At 40.8% G+C, this 18319-nt stretch overlaps 1 protein-coding gene across 1 annotated transcript in view; it reads right to left on the bottom strand.

Moving 5' to 3' along the window:
- The window catches only part of CC2D2A (coiled-coil and C2 domain containing 2A), a 153288-nt gene that overhangs the window by 71731 nt on the left and 63238 nt on the right, over positions 1-18319 (bottom strand). The window contains exons 15-17 of the mRNA XM_089677430.1: positions 17183-17412; positions 14680-14857; positions 4509-4665 (exon numbers count right to left, since the gene is read on the bottom strand). Coding sequence (XP_089533556.1) covers positions 4509-4665; positions 14680-14857; positions 17183-17412 — 565 coding nt within the window. The remainder of the gene's footprint in view (positions 1-4508; positions 4666-14679; positions 14858-17182; positions 17413-18319) is intronic.

Genomic DNA, 18319 nt, shown 5'->3' with positions numbered 1-18319 from the left:
TCTGGGATGGCTAGGCATTGTTGTTTCACAGCTGCAGCTTCCCTGTTATTGTTCTCTATATAAAGAACAGCTCCAGGAGTGTGCTGTTAGGCCTGTAGAAGGACATAGGCTCCGAGCACATAGCCTGTGATTTCTTCCATCCCTTCAGGCCCTCCGTGTTTCTCCGGTGACGTCACACCCGCCCATGCGTTCCACGCTGGTTGGTGGAGTGGTTCCTGCTCTACACCAGATTACCTCCCTGGCTCTGATTTCCAGTACTACCATTGGACTTTTCCACTGGCGGTTCCTGCGCGATGGAGTGCATTTTTAACTGTTTGAGATTAAAGTCTACCTAATGCTACACTTAGTGGCGCCTCCTTTCACTCTTTCTTGGACACAATTATAGGTGTTTCACTTAAGGCTCTCCATACATGTAATGATACAATTACTCCATATAATAATCAGTGTCAGGAAACAATAAATACTAAATGGGTGGCTAGACCAATAAAGCATTCATGAAAATGGAAAAAAATCAGTCCTGAAAAAAATTCTAATTGAATTCCATCAAAATTACCTCTCTCTTTGTTGTGTCTAAGAAACGTTCTTAAATGAAAGGCTGTTGAAAATGATTGAAATTATGATGAATACACCATTTCATGTATGACAAACAAAATAAGAAGACAGATCTGCCAAAAGACATTGTCTGTGGTAATTATATAATAATACGGAGATGTAATGGTGGCTATTTGTAGGCAGTGGTGGACTAGGGTAGCAGTGTATGATAATGACCAGACATGCCAGCTGTCTCATCACCGCAGGGGTAGACCTATACAAAGTACTATAGATCTACCAACTACTCTGTAGTGCAAGGACCCACCTAATTAGACATATATGGATTGGATAGTTAAAGTGGAACTTCACTCAAAGATTTAAATACTGATCATCTCTCCTTCCCCTCAACCTGTAATGGAGTTGCAGGTTTTTTTTTGGTTTTTTTTGAGGGGGGAAAACACTTTTTATGTCGGCAACTGCCCCCATTTCCTCAATCCTCACCTAGGCGAGAATTGCAACACCTCGTCCCACTTCTCTTCCCACCCGCAGTCTCCTGGGATGCAACACACACCCTAAGAGGCTGCAGGATCAGTCTTTCTGACCCACACAGCTTCATTATAAAGACACAACTGGCTCCCAAATCCAACACTGGGGATCCAGCAGTATTGAGAAAAAGTGGCTGGGGGAAGACAGCGCTGGACTTCATAGGCTTGTAAGTACCTGTTTCACTAAATATCACCAGCTACAGCATTTGTACCTGCTGACTTAATTTTTAAAATGCTGGGTGAAGTTCCACTGTGACCAAGACCCCGGTGGGCAGGGCGAAAACGCATCAGAGGGCATGGCCGGAGCGACTGCTGAGGCCATCTTTACACAGGACTTCATGAGCAGTTAGAGAGGCGTCCTTCCTCACATCATGCTGGGTGAAGTTCCTGTTTAAGTGAGGCCTCATATTACAAAGTTCTGGTAAATCCAAAGGAGACGGTGCAAAGATAGCAGTCAAATTGTAATGAGTATGGTGAGATTAAGACTTCATTCACAGTAGCACCACAATGGAATCCACTGTTCAAAGACTGTAGTGTTTTAATATGGGGGGAAAGCCAGAGCATTGTCTATGTGGCCAGTGGTAGGGAGGCCTCAAAGACCTGGACCACTGAGGATTCAGAGTCTTGGTATTCATGTACGTAGGGCCCTATGCTGCTCAGTTACTGTACAAATGTGACGAAATAATGAGAATTTTTCCAAATAATGAAGATACCACAAGAACACAAACAATCCCATCTTCAGTGGAAATCCATTATTCACAACCCTACCCGAGATTTCTATACAATGACAGATGATGTTCCATTTCCTCAGCCTGTAAGTATGTTGAAATGACTTGCAGATCTGCAGCTGCCTATACAGCTCTATATTAATGCTCCTATTATTATTGTAGCTGGGTGTGACAGGATACGCTGATCGCCCTTCATCATAATTTATTCTCATACATCAGATAAGATTACTTCAGCATGGCTCCCAGTGTGTATAGTTCTGTAGAGCACAGTTGAAGCTAAAATATACAGCTGATTTATCATTTCCTGTATATCACCAGTGCTGCAGGACAGAAGATAAATGGGTCGATATGACCCAGATCCCCCCTTTTTTTTTGGACTAACATGCAGATGTATGCACTGAATTGCTTTCTGATGCTCAAACAGTAGTAGTATTATAAACCTTCTATAATAATGGGGAACAGACTGCTAGAATATTTTCTCCTTTACTCCATTATGTATGGATTTTCCTTTTGAATAAAGACCTCCAATTAAAGGAGCATCAAATAATTTACAGTTGTGAAGGTTAATTTACACCAGATTAAAAACCTAAATGTATGTCCACTGAAACCAGCAGCATGCAAGATATTTTAAAACACCCCTCAACACAGTGGGAAGAACAGGTCCCAAAACCATGAATGGACGTGACTGCACCATGCAGTTTTTGCTGTCTTACAAAATGCAGAAAACTACGTGTGCATGAGCCCAGACTCAAATCAAATGCTGTCCATACACACCTCAAATTTGAGCTAACAGGTGTCTCAGTCAGCACCATTCAGCAGAAAAAAAAAAAAAAAAAAGCCAATTTCAAAAGTGAGGTAGCCAGGAGTAAAATTGTAGGCCCAACAGTAACTGCATTCAATCACATGCAGTCACAGTTCGGGTATTCAAGCAGTCGCAGAAACACACTGTCTGCATTCAGGCTGTTCACCCACATGCCTGTCAAACTAGGACAGTGGCTCTGTCAGTGCAGCTACGGAGTACCCATACCTTCACATGGGCTGCCTACGTGCAGCATTTGACAGCTCAAGCCTCATATTTAAAAGACCCATTGATGGTCTACAGGCCTCAGCATCCAGGTGAATGAAGTCTTACACTTCAAAAGACTAAAAAAAACACATCCTGTACTGCACTTGTGAGAAATTAAAGAACTCTGGGATAGGCAAAAAAACAAAACAAAACACCCATTAGTACACCCCCCTACACAAAACAGCGAATACAATTTTGAACATCCTTACCGTTTAGGAGAAAAGTCTAATATAATTTTCATAACCTCATCTATGTAAATTCAAAAGAGAACAGTATTTGCTCTGCCAAGGAGGAGGTGTAACAGCAGGGATTGCATTATATCCTCTCCTCTGTCTTTGCAGTAAAAGGAAACTACAATTACCATCAATCACAAGGAATTGTAGTGAATGTGGGCAGGTACACTAGGCCTGTACATGTTGAATGTGTCTGAGAGTCTCGGTCCGCCCACCACTGCAAGCAGGGATGAATTGCATTACTGCTTCCTAGAGAAAGAATTACAGAAGGGATGTGCCAAGACCAGTGGCTGCTGGAATAGGGGGAAAAACAGCCACTGGTCTTACAAAAACAGGAAATGAAAGAATTAATGGTTTGATTTGAAACTGAATAGGCTATCTCAGAGGAACTACTGAGTGAACCAGAAGATGGATGACATTCAGTGAAGGTAGCAAATCAGCAACAAGGACATGTAAAGAAGATTTTTTCTGGATTTCTACTTTAAATTGTGTTAGATTCAACTTCTGGGTCTTACTGAAGAGTTAAGCTGCCTGTGGATGGTGCCACGTCAGCAGGTAAACAGTCTCCAGACAGACTGGGTCCATAGAGGTATATCAATGCATAAAGCAGCATTTGAAACTGAAGAGCTTTCGATTTCTAATTCATGTTGAACAAGAACAATCTAAGCATGTACAGTTGGTCAAACTCCCAGATGACCCCTCAGTAAGTCATAAACAAGATGTTTTCAGGAAAATAGGTTGCTTTTGAATTGCTTCTGACTTGCTTTTCCCTGCACTAATGTGTATGATTAAAAAAATGAAAAACACATGCTGTAGAACAGAGCATGCTGTATTAACCAAACGGCCAAGTCTAAGGCAGCCTATACATTCATAATTTATTTTCATTCAACCAGCGGGTTGAGCGGAAAAAAAAAAAAAAAAAAAAAAAAGAAGATCCAATTGCCCCATTCACACTTTTTGGGTGGATAGGGGAATCACTCCATCTGTGCTATTGTGCTCTGTCAGCGAGGAGCCTTACCTGCCGCCAGTATGCAATAATCAATGCCGCCTGCTATGGCCAGCAGCACTGATTGATCAGGAAAAACCTGTCAGGCTGGTTGTACAGAAGTCGATTGGTCTCTGCTGAACTGGCTGAATTTCGATCCACATATGGCCAGTTTTACAAATATAGCAACAATAAGTGGACAGCAAAAATAAGTGGACATGATTTGATTATCTTAAAAGTTCCTACATCTGCTATACATACATATCAGAAACAAAAAAAACCATCAATATACAAAAGTGGTTAAAAGAATTACTTCTTATAATGGTGTTCTGAGCATAAAATAGGAATTAGAAACAAAAACATGGGTGTGTAGTGAATGAACCATAGAAGAGTTACCAATTTCCGTCATATTATACATACCGCTGCCAACACCTTCATGGTCATACATGACTCTCTGGTTACTGCTGAACTCCACTTCCTCCACAGGAGCATTCCCAGTCAGCACTGTGGTCTCAGGGATAGGTAGGAAAGCCTCAGCCAGCAGGGTTGTTCCCAAATATCCAGCAGTTTCATGTATCTAACAGAAAACATTATTCCAGATGTATAACGTGACAATAAGTTACATGGAGCTATACAATAAATCAAAATTACAGATTGCAGACAAAAACACATACAAAGACATGGTTCACAGTCCATGGTTGTCACTGGCAAATGACAATTTAATATGAAATAAGGGCCACTGAAACAGTAACACAAGACCAAAACCCTTCCACTTAGCCTCATGTATAAAAGTGGTGCAGAGGGAAAAGCCTACTTTGCCCATAACAACCTAAATTATTCTATTTAGTACATTCTGATGCAAAGCTGCTGTAAAAAGAACAGAGGTCTTAGTTTCTTGACCCTTTAAAGTGGAGGCAAGGACTAGCCCATGTATGTCCAACAGCTCCCCAAATTCCAATGTCTAAAGCACCCCTGAACATAAGACAGTAGGCCAAAAAGGTGATGATCTCACATCTATGGTGGCTGACATGGCTAATGAGATAAGCAGCAGTGGAAGCCTTTTCCGATACCTCTGTCCTCCTCCCTCTCTGCTCTGCACGGACATAAACACATCAAGCTTGCAGAGCTGCTATTGCAATTTATAGAGTGCTCCACCACGATCTGAAGACCCACTGCCTCAAAGACAATCCAGCTGCTCCTGCAAGTTTGACTTAATTAAAAGGACTGCATTTTTAAGAGCTGCCAATCATGAAGGCAAAGTAACCACCATGAAAAACCATTCTTCCTCTTGAAGCTAACCTTTGCATTAAGCGAAGAGTAATGCTTGATACCTCCAAGTATGGTGAGCATGTGACTCACTACCCTTTTACATGACATCATTGGTGCTGGCTGATTAGTGGCAGTGGGAGCAGCAAAAGAGCCCTTAGTCTTATGCAAGCACATGATTAAGAGGGCTTCCCCTATTTGCTCCTGGTGGGAGTGCAAAGTGAAAGTTAAAGTGGTTGTAAAGCTCAGACATAAATTATGAACAAAGCATATCCCTCTATAGAGTGTACATGCCTCAATTAAGTGCACTAAGCGTCATTTCTGTCAGCTTCTTTGTTCCTCCACTATCAGTAAGAGTCAATCTGCCAAGTTTTTCTGACACCAAGAGAAAAATGGTGACAGAGGAGGGATCTCCAGCACACAGCCTGAGATTAACCCAAGTAAATGTCCACACAAAGGTTTACATTCATTCTGCATAAAATACTTATAACATCAGACCGTGCATGCACATTTTTGACCACAATGCAGCTGTGTGTATTGGGATCATAGCCTACACTATTTGTGTGCAGATGCATATCTAGGAATATTAATATTCCCATCTCACAATTTCCTGGACAAGGCTTTAGGAGTAGTGGGTGCTGTAGCAAAAACCAGAGACATTGTAGATCAAATGCACATATGTAAAGTACTGGGAGCACAGAGAGAGAGAGCACACGGAGACAGATAGCACGGAACTCGACGTGCGGGCGTTTATTGGGGAGTTTAGCAGAGTTAAAGACAGCTAGTCCAGAACACCACAAGACACAGCGATACAGTAAAGTTCTCAGGATGTCAATATGGGACAACAGGGGGCCAATAGTCCACCGGGTTCAATAGGACAGAGCGGAGGGGGTACCACAGGAGTTGGAGTCCATGGGCAAGACTTTTGGGCAGAATTGGGGTTAAGTCCAGCACAGGCAGAGATCCGGGCAGCATAGGGTTAATCTACTTACTGGATGCAGGGACCAGGACACGGAGGGTTAAATCCACACAGGCAGGGATTTGGACAGCACGGGGTTAATCCACCTACTGGATGCAGGGACCAGGACACGGAGGGTTAAATCCACACAGGCAGAGATCCGGGCAGCATGGGGTTAAAGTCCACACAGGCAGAAGGATCTGTAGCAGGCTCGCAGTGGAGGAGGCTAGTGAGAGGGAGGGAGTGTGGGGGGTGTTCAGTGAGGAGGTCTGGGCCCAGCTCAGACCTCGCTCACACCGGCAGGGGAAGCAGCCAGGAACAACACCCTGGGAACGAGGGTCCGCTCCACATTATATTCGGAGCCGGCCGCAATCCCGTTGCCGTGGTAACCCGAGACTTAGCGTCTGGTTACCATGGCAACGGGCCACGCCCCCTCAACTCCAGCCCCACACACGTAGCGTGGCCTTTGTCTCTGGCGGGCACAGAATCGCACCATGCCCATGGAGACAGGGAGGGGGGGGGTGAAAGGAAGGGAGCCTGCATGTGGATTCGCACAGCAGGGTGCCCAAACTTTCTGGCGCTTGGCAAGAGGAGCAAGATGCTCCCTCGGCAGGGGGCAGATTGCTGGCGGGGATGCTGGGGGGGCAACTAGCTTGTGACAACATATTTCGCCAGCACACCACAGATCGTCGAATAGCATCCAAATCTTTTTTTGAAGAATGATCACATCACAGAAAACATAGTGCAACGTTTTACAACTGTGCAGGAACCTGTGCGACTCCGAAACATAGTTAGATGCCTGAAAAAAGACAAAAGTCCATCCAGTTCAGCCCAAAAAAAAAAAAAAAGTTATAATCCTACACCCACAGATGATGCAAAGGAAGGCAAAAAACCCAGCAAAGCACGATCCAGTTTGCTCCTGCAGGGAACAAATTCCTTCTTGTTCCCCCGAGAGCCAATCTGATATTCCCTGGATCAACTTACCTATAAATGTTAGTAACCAGTTATATTCTGTGTATCCAAGAAACAATGCAGGCTTTTTTTTAAAGCAATCCACTGAGCTGGGCAGAACCAACTCTTGAGGGAGTCTATTCCACATTTCCATAACGCTTACTGTGAAAGAACCTTTCCGTATTTGGAGATTAAATTTCTTTTCCTCCAGACGTAAAAAGTGCCTTGTCCTCTGTGATGACCTCAGGGTGAATAACTCTACACCGAGTTCACTATATGAACCACTGATGTATTTATACATGTTGATCATATCCCCCTTAATCTCCTCTTCTCAAGAGAGAATAAATTCAGTTAATTTATTCTTTCCTCATAGCTGAGCTCCTCCATGCCTCGTATCAGTTTGGGTGCCTTTCTCTGTACTTTCTCCAGTTCCCCAATGTTTTTTTTTGTGAATTGGTGCCGAAAACTGAACTGCATATTCCAGATGAGGTGTTACTAATGATTTGTACAGAGGTAATATGATATACAGTCAGGTCCATAAATATTGGAACATCGACCCAATTCTAACATTTTTGGCTCTATACACCACAACAATGGATTTGAAATGAAACAACCAAGATGTGTTTTAACTGCAGACTGTCAGCTTTAATTTGAGGGTATTTACATCCAAATCAGGTGAACGGTGTAGTAATTACAACAATTTGCATATGTGCCTCCCACTTGTTAAGGGACCAAAAGTAATGAGACAGAATAATCATAAATCAAACTTTCACTTTTTAATAGTGACCCTGTTAGTAGAAGCCCTTGGGCTAAAGGTCTCACAAATTGTTGAACTCATAGGTCATAGCCAATACAGAGGTGGCCATATATGAAGCTGAAAACACACAGCATCCAAAATCGGACGTTTCTTTCATTTAAACCCTTTATCGGTTACGTTGGGTAACAGCCTCAGTTTGTGCTCCAGTTGTCACACACCAGCATCCACTGCATTCAGTTTTATAAATTAGGCATGCTGTATAGGCCCTGCTGGGTGTACTATGATTTATCTAGATCTGCAGCATGTAATCACTGAACACACAAATCAGACACACTGATGTACTGCAGGCTCAGGCCTATTAACCATATTAAGGTGTACAACAGGAATCATGTCCCTGTGATAGAGTGTCCATACACAGCTGGATCTACTTTCCTGAACACTGGTTTTCTGACAAATGCTATAATACATTATGATATTCTGGAGACCAGCTGTACTTTTAAGATGTAAATGGTATATCTCAGTCAGATAGAGTGAAGAGTGAGTCTGTTCTTATACACTGCAACAGACTGAGAACTGGTCATGCCTGGCCATGCAAGTCTCAGAATAATCTGCCTCAAAAGTCAGAATTGTGTTTGCAAGAAAGTGAGTATTAAGGCTTATATCATTATAATTAGAGGATTTATTAAATATTTACATTTGTCCTAATTTAACTTGATTTGTTGACTCTTCTGCTTGAGATTAAAACTATGGGAATATCTGCAAATATGAACTATAAGCTTCATGCATAGCTAAAGGCAAAACCTTTTTTTAGTTTTGGACAAACTGGAGAAGGATTAGAACCCCTGTCACATTTTTACTGTTGTCTGTGTCCCCTTCACCCTCTCTATTAATTCTATTTACTGTCATCGCAAAGAGAAAAAGTGAAAGAAAATCCCAAGTTTTGGGCTGTCACTATAAGAGGAATAAAAGGGGAAATCTTCCACTGGGGACACTAGTTCTGGAGGCCCTGGGAACAGCCAGGGATTTCCTCACTTTGGAGGGATTTCTTCTCTATTTCTGTTGTATACAATCTCCCCAATTGCATATAGATGACATAAAAAAAAAGAAAAAAAAAAAAACTAAAATGGGGATTATAACTCTTCCTTACTCTATCCAACATAAAAAAAATATAGTTTTGCCTTTAGTTCTACTTCCACCTTTTTATACATGTGCATCTTCAGCTCTGCCTTGTGAAAAGGCTTTTAATACAGCATAGTTATCATTTGCACATCCATTGATATACAGTGCAGCAGGAATCAGTTCAAGGATAAAGAATTTGTTTATTCACTGTATTAAAAATGATCCAATCCTTGCTCACACCTTTACTATCCTCACTCTTATCTGTCTGGGACAAGGCTATTAGAACATATGGCCTGATCATTTAACTCAAAACTGGGCAACTCAGGGTTTCCAGCTGGTCTGAACGCCAAAGGTTTCCTTCGATGGCAACCACCCTATCCATCTACTATTGGACAAGTAACTGTCCAGAATGGGCTAAAACCCCCAGTAGGCCTTCTGCCCCATTCCCACTCATGCCGCGGCTCGTGGTTTCACTACTTTCAGCTCCAACTATTCTATCATTGGCTTACCAAAGAAGAGCTCCATGGAGACTTGACCCCATTTGAACAGCCCTGCCTCTCTGAATCTGACTGTCCACATGCGGTCTCCAAACTTTATGGCATCTTCTTATCTCATGCTCACCCCATTCATCCCTTTTACACCCAGGAGCGAGAACTGGGCCACAACCCTTCCCTGGAGGATTGGGATAAAGCTATTTTTCTCACGTTCAAACTGACTTTAGCTTCACAAGTACAGGAAAGTAATGAACAGCTTTTGACTAGATGGTATCACTGCCCAGCCATGCTACATAAGATTATCCCATCTATACCAGACCAATGTTGGATATGTGGTGAGCCAGGTGGTACACATCTCCATTTATGGTGGTCTTGCCCTAAAATCAAAACCTACTGGATGGCTATATTTCAGCTAAGTTGTCTCATTACGGGTAAGGCATGGCTGGAAACAATGGAAGTTGCTCTCGTTTCCATGATCCCTGGATCAATTAAACACATCAAAAAGGGAAACTTTAGATTCTTACTTATAGTAGGAAGCGCTTTGATTCCCAGACACTGGAAGTCCCCCACAATGCCTGCTATACAGGAATGGGTTATGGAATTAAACTGTGCGCATAGAAGAATTATTAGCCATGTCCAATGAAAACAAGTTTAGGGACTTGTGGTTTCCATGGATAGAATTCTCAGATTCCCCAAAACTGTTGCCATTTCTAAGACAGTAGATCCATGCATTTACTTTATGGTAGTATGTTGGGCTGATCCCCCTTTCAGACACCTCCTCTCTGGCACTCTTTTCCCCTTATAACTCACTTTCCACTATTCTTCCCCATCTTCTTGTTCTATCTCCCCACATTTCTTGGAAATGGTGGCCATTATAGTAATTTAATATTAAACATAACTTTAGCTGATGCCTTACTCTCATTAAATCCTGCATTCCCCTAGGATCTGTCAAGTCTGCTTTGGTAATTGGATTGCATTTTCTATCCCCCTTAACGGGGCTGATTGCATGTTTTGAAGTCATTGGGATCAGACATTGAATGTATTCTCACCATTACAGTATAATGTTCAAATGCTTTGCTTTGTTTTACTGCTGCCAATGTGCCATGTTTCTCAACAAAAATGTATTCTTAAAAAAAAAAAAAAAAAAAATATCCAATCCTTATGTTTTACCTAACCTAAAAAAAGCTTCAGGCATTGGTCTTTGGTAGATATACTGGGTAAACTCCCTTTTGTCTGTGTAAATTCCCTTTTAGAATGGCAGGGTTTCAAATCAAACAAGGGTTCACAAAACAGCTAACAATACCACTAAAGTGTTTTTTTTTTAATTATTTGGTGCCTGCAAGTTCCAGTGCCATTTTTGTAATACTATGTCTGTGTCCCAGAGGAGCCCCTTGGATTCCAAGTCTGCACCCAGGGCCTCAAATGCTGTGTTTTGCCAGCAGAAAACATTCCTTGCCGGTAGGATACAATGATCACTGCCTGATGCTATAGCCACCGACAGTGATCACATGCAAAAAATCCGACAGTCTGAATGTACTGAAGTCAATGGACGGACTTCAGTACAATCAGCCTACCCATAGATTGATCAAATCTTGGCTGGTCCCTGCTGAAGCGGTCGAGATTCAATCCATCTATGGCCAGCTTAAGACATTCACTGAAAGGCCTGCCATTAAAAATGTCATCGTCTTAGATGAGCTCTCAAGAGCAGGACCCTCCGAACCCTCTTGTATGGAATTGTATGGTAGATGTTCTGTCTCCCTTTACAATGTAAAGCAATGCAAAAACTGTTGGCGATACATAAATCTTTTAAAATAATATTATCGTGTCTCCCTTTGCAGAGGGTTCTTTCCACACAAATTATAATTTACATTATGGTTATATCTCTTTAGACCATTTAAACTATTTAACACTGTTATTATGTATCTATTATGGGTCACATTTTCTTCCCATCGTTTCCTTATACGTGGTTTTCTGCACAATACAACTGCTAAGCAGATCTTTTACGCAACTATACACACTTATCATAATAATGTCATGTCAGATGTAATCTGTTTTCTAATTCTTTTGTACAATTCATTCACATAGGATTCCTAGATAATCTGGTTCCTTGTTCTTTTCTTTCAAAGTATAGTATATTTTAAGCACTCTTGCTTTTTCATCAAGCACTGCATGACCCACTGTTTTTATAGGTCAAAATATCCGGTGAGAGTCTAATATTTTTATAGGGGAAGAAGGAAGAATTTATCAGATAAGAGATGATTTAGATGTTGGACTTTTACTGACTTTGGGGATTTGCATTAAAATGTTTGCACAAATCCCATTTTTTAGGTGCGTGTTATATGACTTTTTGGAAGCACTGGATTACTTCTGGTTTCACAGTATCTGTCCAAGAATTCCAGCAGCTGGGGGATTGGGAATAAAGTGGGTATCTCTACCTGAGCACTGAGAAATCTGTACTAGCACTCTTGTTTTGCCTTACTGAGATTCTGGGATTCAACTCCCACAAGGCATCCAATTTCCTCCCCAAATCATACTTGTTAGGCTAAAATGTTTTCAGATTACATTAGGCGAGTGTGTGTTTTTGCTAGAGGATATCGGATTATAAATTCATTTGGCAAGGAAAAATATGAATGGTCCTCGGTTTGGATAACCACTTGACAACCACCTACAGTACTTCTACTGCAGGCAGCGGCATGTACAGGCAAGGCTACGTACCCGTACGTCATTTCATCTGTACAGCCACAGGGTGGCACTGCTTGCCTGCTCAGGCGTGGCCACCAGACACAGTGGTATGAGGAACCTGATATGTACTTGAGACCGGTGATCATGTGATCGCTATGCAATCACATGATCACAATGACAACAAATCGGTTATGAATCAATGCGATACATAACAGTTTTGCTTCCCTTACTAGTGAGCTGTGATTTGCCCACAGCTATAACATGGTACCTGGGTCAATCACAACTCCCTGTACCATGTGATAAGCTGTAGCTAATCACAGATCCCTAGTATTCTGAACCATGATGAACTTAACACATTCATGACCGTTCACAGCATTGCAATGCAAAGTGTAAAAAAAAAAAAAATCCCTGATCACCAACTCCCCCCCCCCAGAGTAGTACAATGTCATATTATAAAGAATTACAACTTAAAAAAACTCGCCATGCCTCTTACTAAATACCTCAGACTGTCTGCTTTCCAAAAAGGGGTAATTGTACTGTCCTGACATTTTAAGGGCTTCAAGAAATGAGATCAGCAGTCAGCACATCAAAAGTGATCAATTTTCAAATATATATCCCATAGTTTGTGATTGCTGTAAGCCTCCTACAGACTAAATAATATACACTTATTAAGATTTTTCTTTTTTACCAAAGACATGTAGCAGAATACATTTTGGCCTCAATTTATGATTATTTATATTTGATTTTTTAATTTGTTTGCTGGATATGTTTTATATAAAAAAAAATAGAAAATTGTTTTTTTTTTCTAATTATTTGGTATTTTTTTGTTTATAGAATAAAAAACCCAGTGGTGATCAAATACCACCAAAAGAAAGCTCTATTTGTGTGAAACAAATGATATAAATTTCATTTGGGTACAGCGTTGAAAAACCACGCAATTTTTAGTTAGAATACCACAGTGCTGCATAGTAAAAAAAATGGCCTGGTCATGAAGGAGGTAAAACCTTCCGGAGCTGAGGTGGTCAAAGCACCAAAAAATGTCAGCACTATAAAAAAAAGGTTGGAAATATGCAAAATAAACAGATTAAATTGTTTAAAACCCATAGTGCTCTGGGCAATGCAATGGTTTTATTGTCCTCACTACAGCAGCATACACTTTCCTTTGCAGCGCTATCACTGTTTATGTAAATCATAGATTCATATCCACATTATTTTGCATTCATTTCTAGCCTACTCCTATTACTTTTAAGCCTCATTTACACTGGGCATTTACCCAGCTCTTCTGAATGCCGTTTTCCTGGCAGGAGAAAAACAGTGTTAAAAGCACGTCTACACCTGCATTTTTGAACCAAGATTAAGCATGTTTAGACACATTCAGGCGCGTTAAATATTTTGGTGGTAATTTATTTCATTGGCCATAATATTAAATTATTCTAGCCACTGAAATGAATGAATGCCCAAGTGTTCAACGCACCTAGATTTTAGGCTACTTTATAGACATCAGGCATTTTTTTCTGCCCAAATACTCCCCTCCTGAATGTGCAAGTGATTTTTTTTTGTCCCTTTAAACACTTCTGCCTCTAAACACCTGTAAACACTTACCAGAACTCAAAGGCTAACATACAGGAGTGTTTAAAAAGCAGAAAAAAAAAAGCACACCATATGCCTCTAACAGCCATGTTTTTAACATCCAGTGTGCATGATACCTAAGCATCTTGAACTTTGGTTAGGTATGGAGAAGTATGTGACTCTTTCCCCTGCCACACATATGGTGACTGGCTCAGTGCTGTCATATGGGGGCAGTTAGAGCCCTCAGCTCTGGGTACACTCCAACTGGAGCAACTCAGAGCTTACACAGGGATGTCCTCAAAAGTGAAATATCTTGTATGTATGAAAGCTTGAAAAAAGTAATTGAAAGAGATTGTATTTACAGATCTCAGTAACCCTCAGACAGAGATAGAGGAGTGCAGTTGCTTCAGAGCTTAGTAAATGTGGTAAAGCCTCACTTTGCAAAGAATACCCAATTACATGCCAGGAAAATAGAAAAACAGCATTTTTTGCTTGCACGTGACTGGATGATGAAAGTCAGCAGAACTTCTGCTCATTTACAAAGCTCTGGAGCAACTGCTTTTGCAGAGTCTATTTGACATTAGTAAATCAACCCCACCTTGATTAATGGAAGTTTGATAGAATTTCTAGGATCTATGAATACTGTTTCTTCAAATTGCTCTTTTCTCATATAGTATGGACAGCTCCAATATAATTTATCTAGTCTGAGAAGTATTAGACTGGATTGATTTATTCAATGACTGAATTCCTGTTTAAAGCCAAGTAATCTATATCCTGGTTTTCAGCTATATATACCTGTAATTTTATGCTCTCAGGCCAATTAAAGATCTGCAGGTTAAATATTTGCCCCATGCGGACTCGGAAGTCATGTCCCAGCCGGACTGTCACAGTTCTGGAAACTTCTTTATTGTTGAAAAGAATCTTTATGAACAAAGAATGCTTCAGTACATCCTCACGTCTCAAAACTTCTCCCCTAAAGAGCAGATAAAAGGAATATGGGCCTATTATAAATCAACAATGAAAACATAACCTGTAATGATATTTTACAGTGGGTAAAGCATCTGCAGGATATCATGATCCTTCTTGAAAGAGTGTCTGGCATTCACAAGAATGAATAAATGAGAGGATAAATTCAGGGTGTAACATTACAAATGCACTCCCCCCCCCCCCCCCCCCAAGTACCTTATATGACAGCTAGCGGGGGATATTTTTCAATTGCTTGCAGTCACAAACGTAAACGCATCCGTGCGAGGCTCCATTCGCCCGGCTGCATCATTCATTCACAGTGTTCTGTGAATGGGAAAACTAGCCTTTGCGGCTGTCAGCTTGTAGTTTTCAAACAACTACAGTAGCGCTGTTGATCGCTCTAGATAGTTCACTGAGCTGCCTGTCAGAGTGTAACAACCTGCCCATATAACGGAGGTAAGGGCAGACAGATAGACAGTTTGCAGGACTGTGGCATTACACCCATGATCTGCTGATCATGGGTGCAATGCTTTACACGTCACTAACGAAAAAAAATATATAATAATAAAAAATAATGCATGCATTTTTTTTACCTGCAAAAAAAAAAAAAAGAAAAAAATGTGCATTTATTTTTTTGTAAAATTGAACTTATCCTTTAAATTATTATAATAAACAATGAAAACATGGTTATAAAAATGGTGCTGATCATTATCCACACATGCAGTGCTGGTCTCATCCCCAGAACTCATTAACTCTTCACCAGCTGGTTAAAAGCTTCACTTGCATTTCATACAGAACAAGAAAGCAGCAGCATATTAGTTCTCTAATGGCTCAGCATTGTTAGGATTTAATATGGAGTTCTGGGTACAGATGACAAATCCTGCAGCTTACTTAATTATCCCAAACATTAAAACAACACCCAACAGTTAACGATCTCTCTCTGTGCTAGAACATACATTTATTCCTGGATGAATGCCTTAAATCTCGACTCCCCACCTTAGCGTTTGACCCATAATTTTTGCCTTATAACGTAAACCTTATCCCATAACACTTAACCTTCACCCTGTAATTCCAGCCCTCACCAGCACACCCAAAACTCTCATTAAAAGCCTTCCTTTGTAAAAAAAAAAAAAAAATACATGCAATGTCTCAAACGCACAAAACTCAGGCTGCAGTGACCTCACTCTAGCTGTATCACATAACTCCTAAAGTGAGCTCTTAAAGATTAAAGGATAACTCCACCTTTAGCAATATGTTACTTGTTAAACCAAATCCCCCTCCCCCCATCAGTGACAGCATGGGGGGGTTTTTCTCCCCCACAGCAGTTGTTGCATTTGAATCCACTGACCGTGGGTGTAATGAATTGCAGGCTACAGTAAAAAAACAAAAATAATAAATGCTCATTTTTTTTTTAACAAAGGATGGCATCACATACTCATCTTCTCTTTGATCAACCAGTGCTCCAAAAAACACCCAGTACTTCTGGATATGGGAGAAGCATGCGAGTCACTCCCTATTCTGCAATATGACAGCACTGAGGCTTGGTGATTGGTCACTTGGACACCCAGTACTGTTAAATGGGGAAAGCAAGAGAGTCCTCAGCCCTGTGCAGACTTCAAGTCCCAACCTGGAGCTTAAACGTGGCCTCCTCTGTTTACTCTCAGCAGACAAAACGGAGTATCTGCAGAGTGTCGAGAAAGTATGTGCAGCCAGAGCAATCAATATTAAACTGTAACTAAACCCATTGATTTAAAATGATGCCTGTGCGCTCAATCGAATTGTCACATGACTGGTGCCATAATTGATCACGTGTGCAGTGTCATGAAACTTCAGATCAAACAGAGCATAGGATGGCAGCTTCCTTGGCTCTAAAAGGATAGGATGGTTTAGTTCCATTTTAAAATGAGTTTGCATGGGCAAAGCATTGGTTTCCTGCAAAACAATACTAATCTTAACCCAAAATGTAGACTAAATCCCTGAGCCTAACAATAACCTAACATACTTTGTTCTTTATACTTTTACTGTATTCTTGTTTAAGAATAGCCATGTTTGCCAGGTGATCATGGTATTGGTATTTGTTCCACATTTACCAGTAAACAAGAGAAGATTCCCTCTAATCTGCATGGCAAGTTCTTTCCAACTCCAGGAAGAAATATTGTCATCAGCAAACACCAGCTATTATGGCAAGTGGCAAGGCAGTCAAGGCTTGCTGATCATTCCACAAGAGTTTTTTGAGAAGTCTACTCTTCTAAGCCCATCTGGCACAGATCTCGCAATAACTATGGATCTCTTCCTTGAAAAGATAATTAATAACAATCAATTAATATTTTACCTTGGGCAATTGTTATCTGGGGTGACATATCCAGACAGGCTTAGTTCAAGGTTGAGGATAGGCTCTCCAGGTCTTCTCCTGATGTTGGCTGCTTTATCTCGCACTTGTACTTCTACATCATATCTGGCTATTTGTGTGGGCAGGGAAGGTTTAGTTGGTTCTTCTACCATATAGTCAGCCTCAACTTCATCATCTTGTTCCATACCATCCTTCTTCTTACCCTTCCGCTTCTGCAATAAAATAAAACAGAACGGAGCATTTAACAAAGCAAATGAATTGCAGTGCTAATGCCACCCTAGGTCCAGGGATGAATTTGGAAGTTTGTAAGCCCTTGGTACTCAATGGCCTTCTGCCAGGACATCACATCAAATTTGTGTAAGGAAGGTAGTGACACAGCCATCATTATTTCAAATGGTGTGTAATTTGGAGGCCTGAGCTGGAGTAAGAGCAAGCGTGGAACAATGAAGTGTGGCCGTGCAATTTGACTTTAGTGATTCTTTTAAAGTATATAGTACAAAGTGAGTCAGTTTGGAAAAAAGTCCATCTTGTTTAACCAATTGCAAAAAATAAATTGCAAAAAAATAAATGAAAACCTCCATAAACACAATCATACACCCACAGTTTCCTCTGCCTTTACTTATTTTCTCCTTTTATAGGATCTAAAAATATTGCACTGTACTTACAACTATCTAAAAGAAACGAAAATGTTTACACATCCAGTCATATATTTTAAAGCAGACCTTGCACTAAAGCCCCATGGCTTCTGCCAATGTTTCTGGCAAGATCCTGGGAACAATGGGGATCCACACTCTCATGAGAACATGCACCTGCACTGTGCTGAAGCATCTTCTCCTGAGATTTGGGATTCTCTGCAATCAACAGAATATAATTTAATTGCTGAAAAGACATTAAGTCACCACCGTAGGGAGCATGGAACAGCTTTTTCTCCAGAAGAGGCAAGTACTTAATACATATCTATGGTCAAAGATTAAAAATATATATTAATTTCCAAATTGCATTTCAATTATTTCTAGCCTATCCCATTTATCTAAACAATGTTAAAGTTTATAAACTTACTTTAAGAAGATCCCCACACTTTTACCTCCTTGAATTCTGTAACGCATTCACTATGCCCTT

Source organism: Staurois parvus, unplaced genomic scaffold (genome assembly GCF_062004578.1).
Source record: "Staurois parvus isolate SC_StPar_1 unplaced genomic scaffold, SC_StPar_1.0 ptg000186l, whole genome shotgun sequence".
Classification (NCBI taxonomy): domain Eukaryota; kingdom Metazoa; phylum Chordata; class Amphibia; order Anura; family Ranidae; genus Staurois; species Staurois parvus.
The sequence above is the reverse complement of the archived record's forward strand: the minus strand, read 5'-3'. Positions and strand labels throughout refer to the sequence as shown.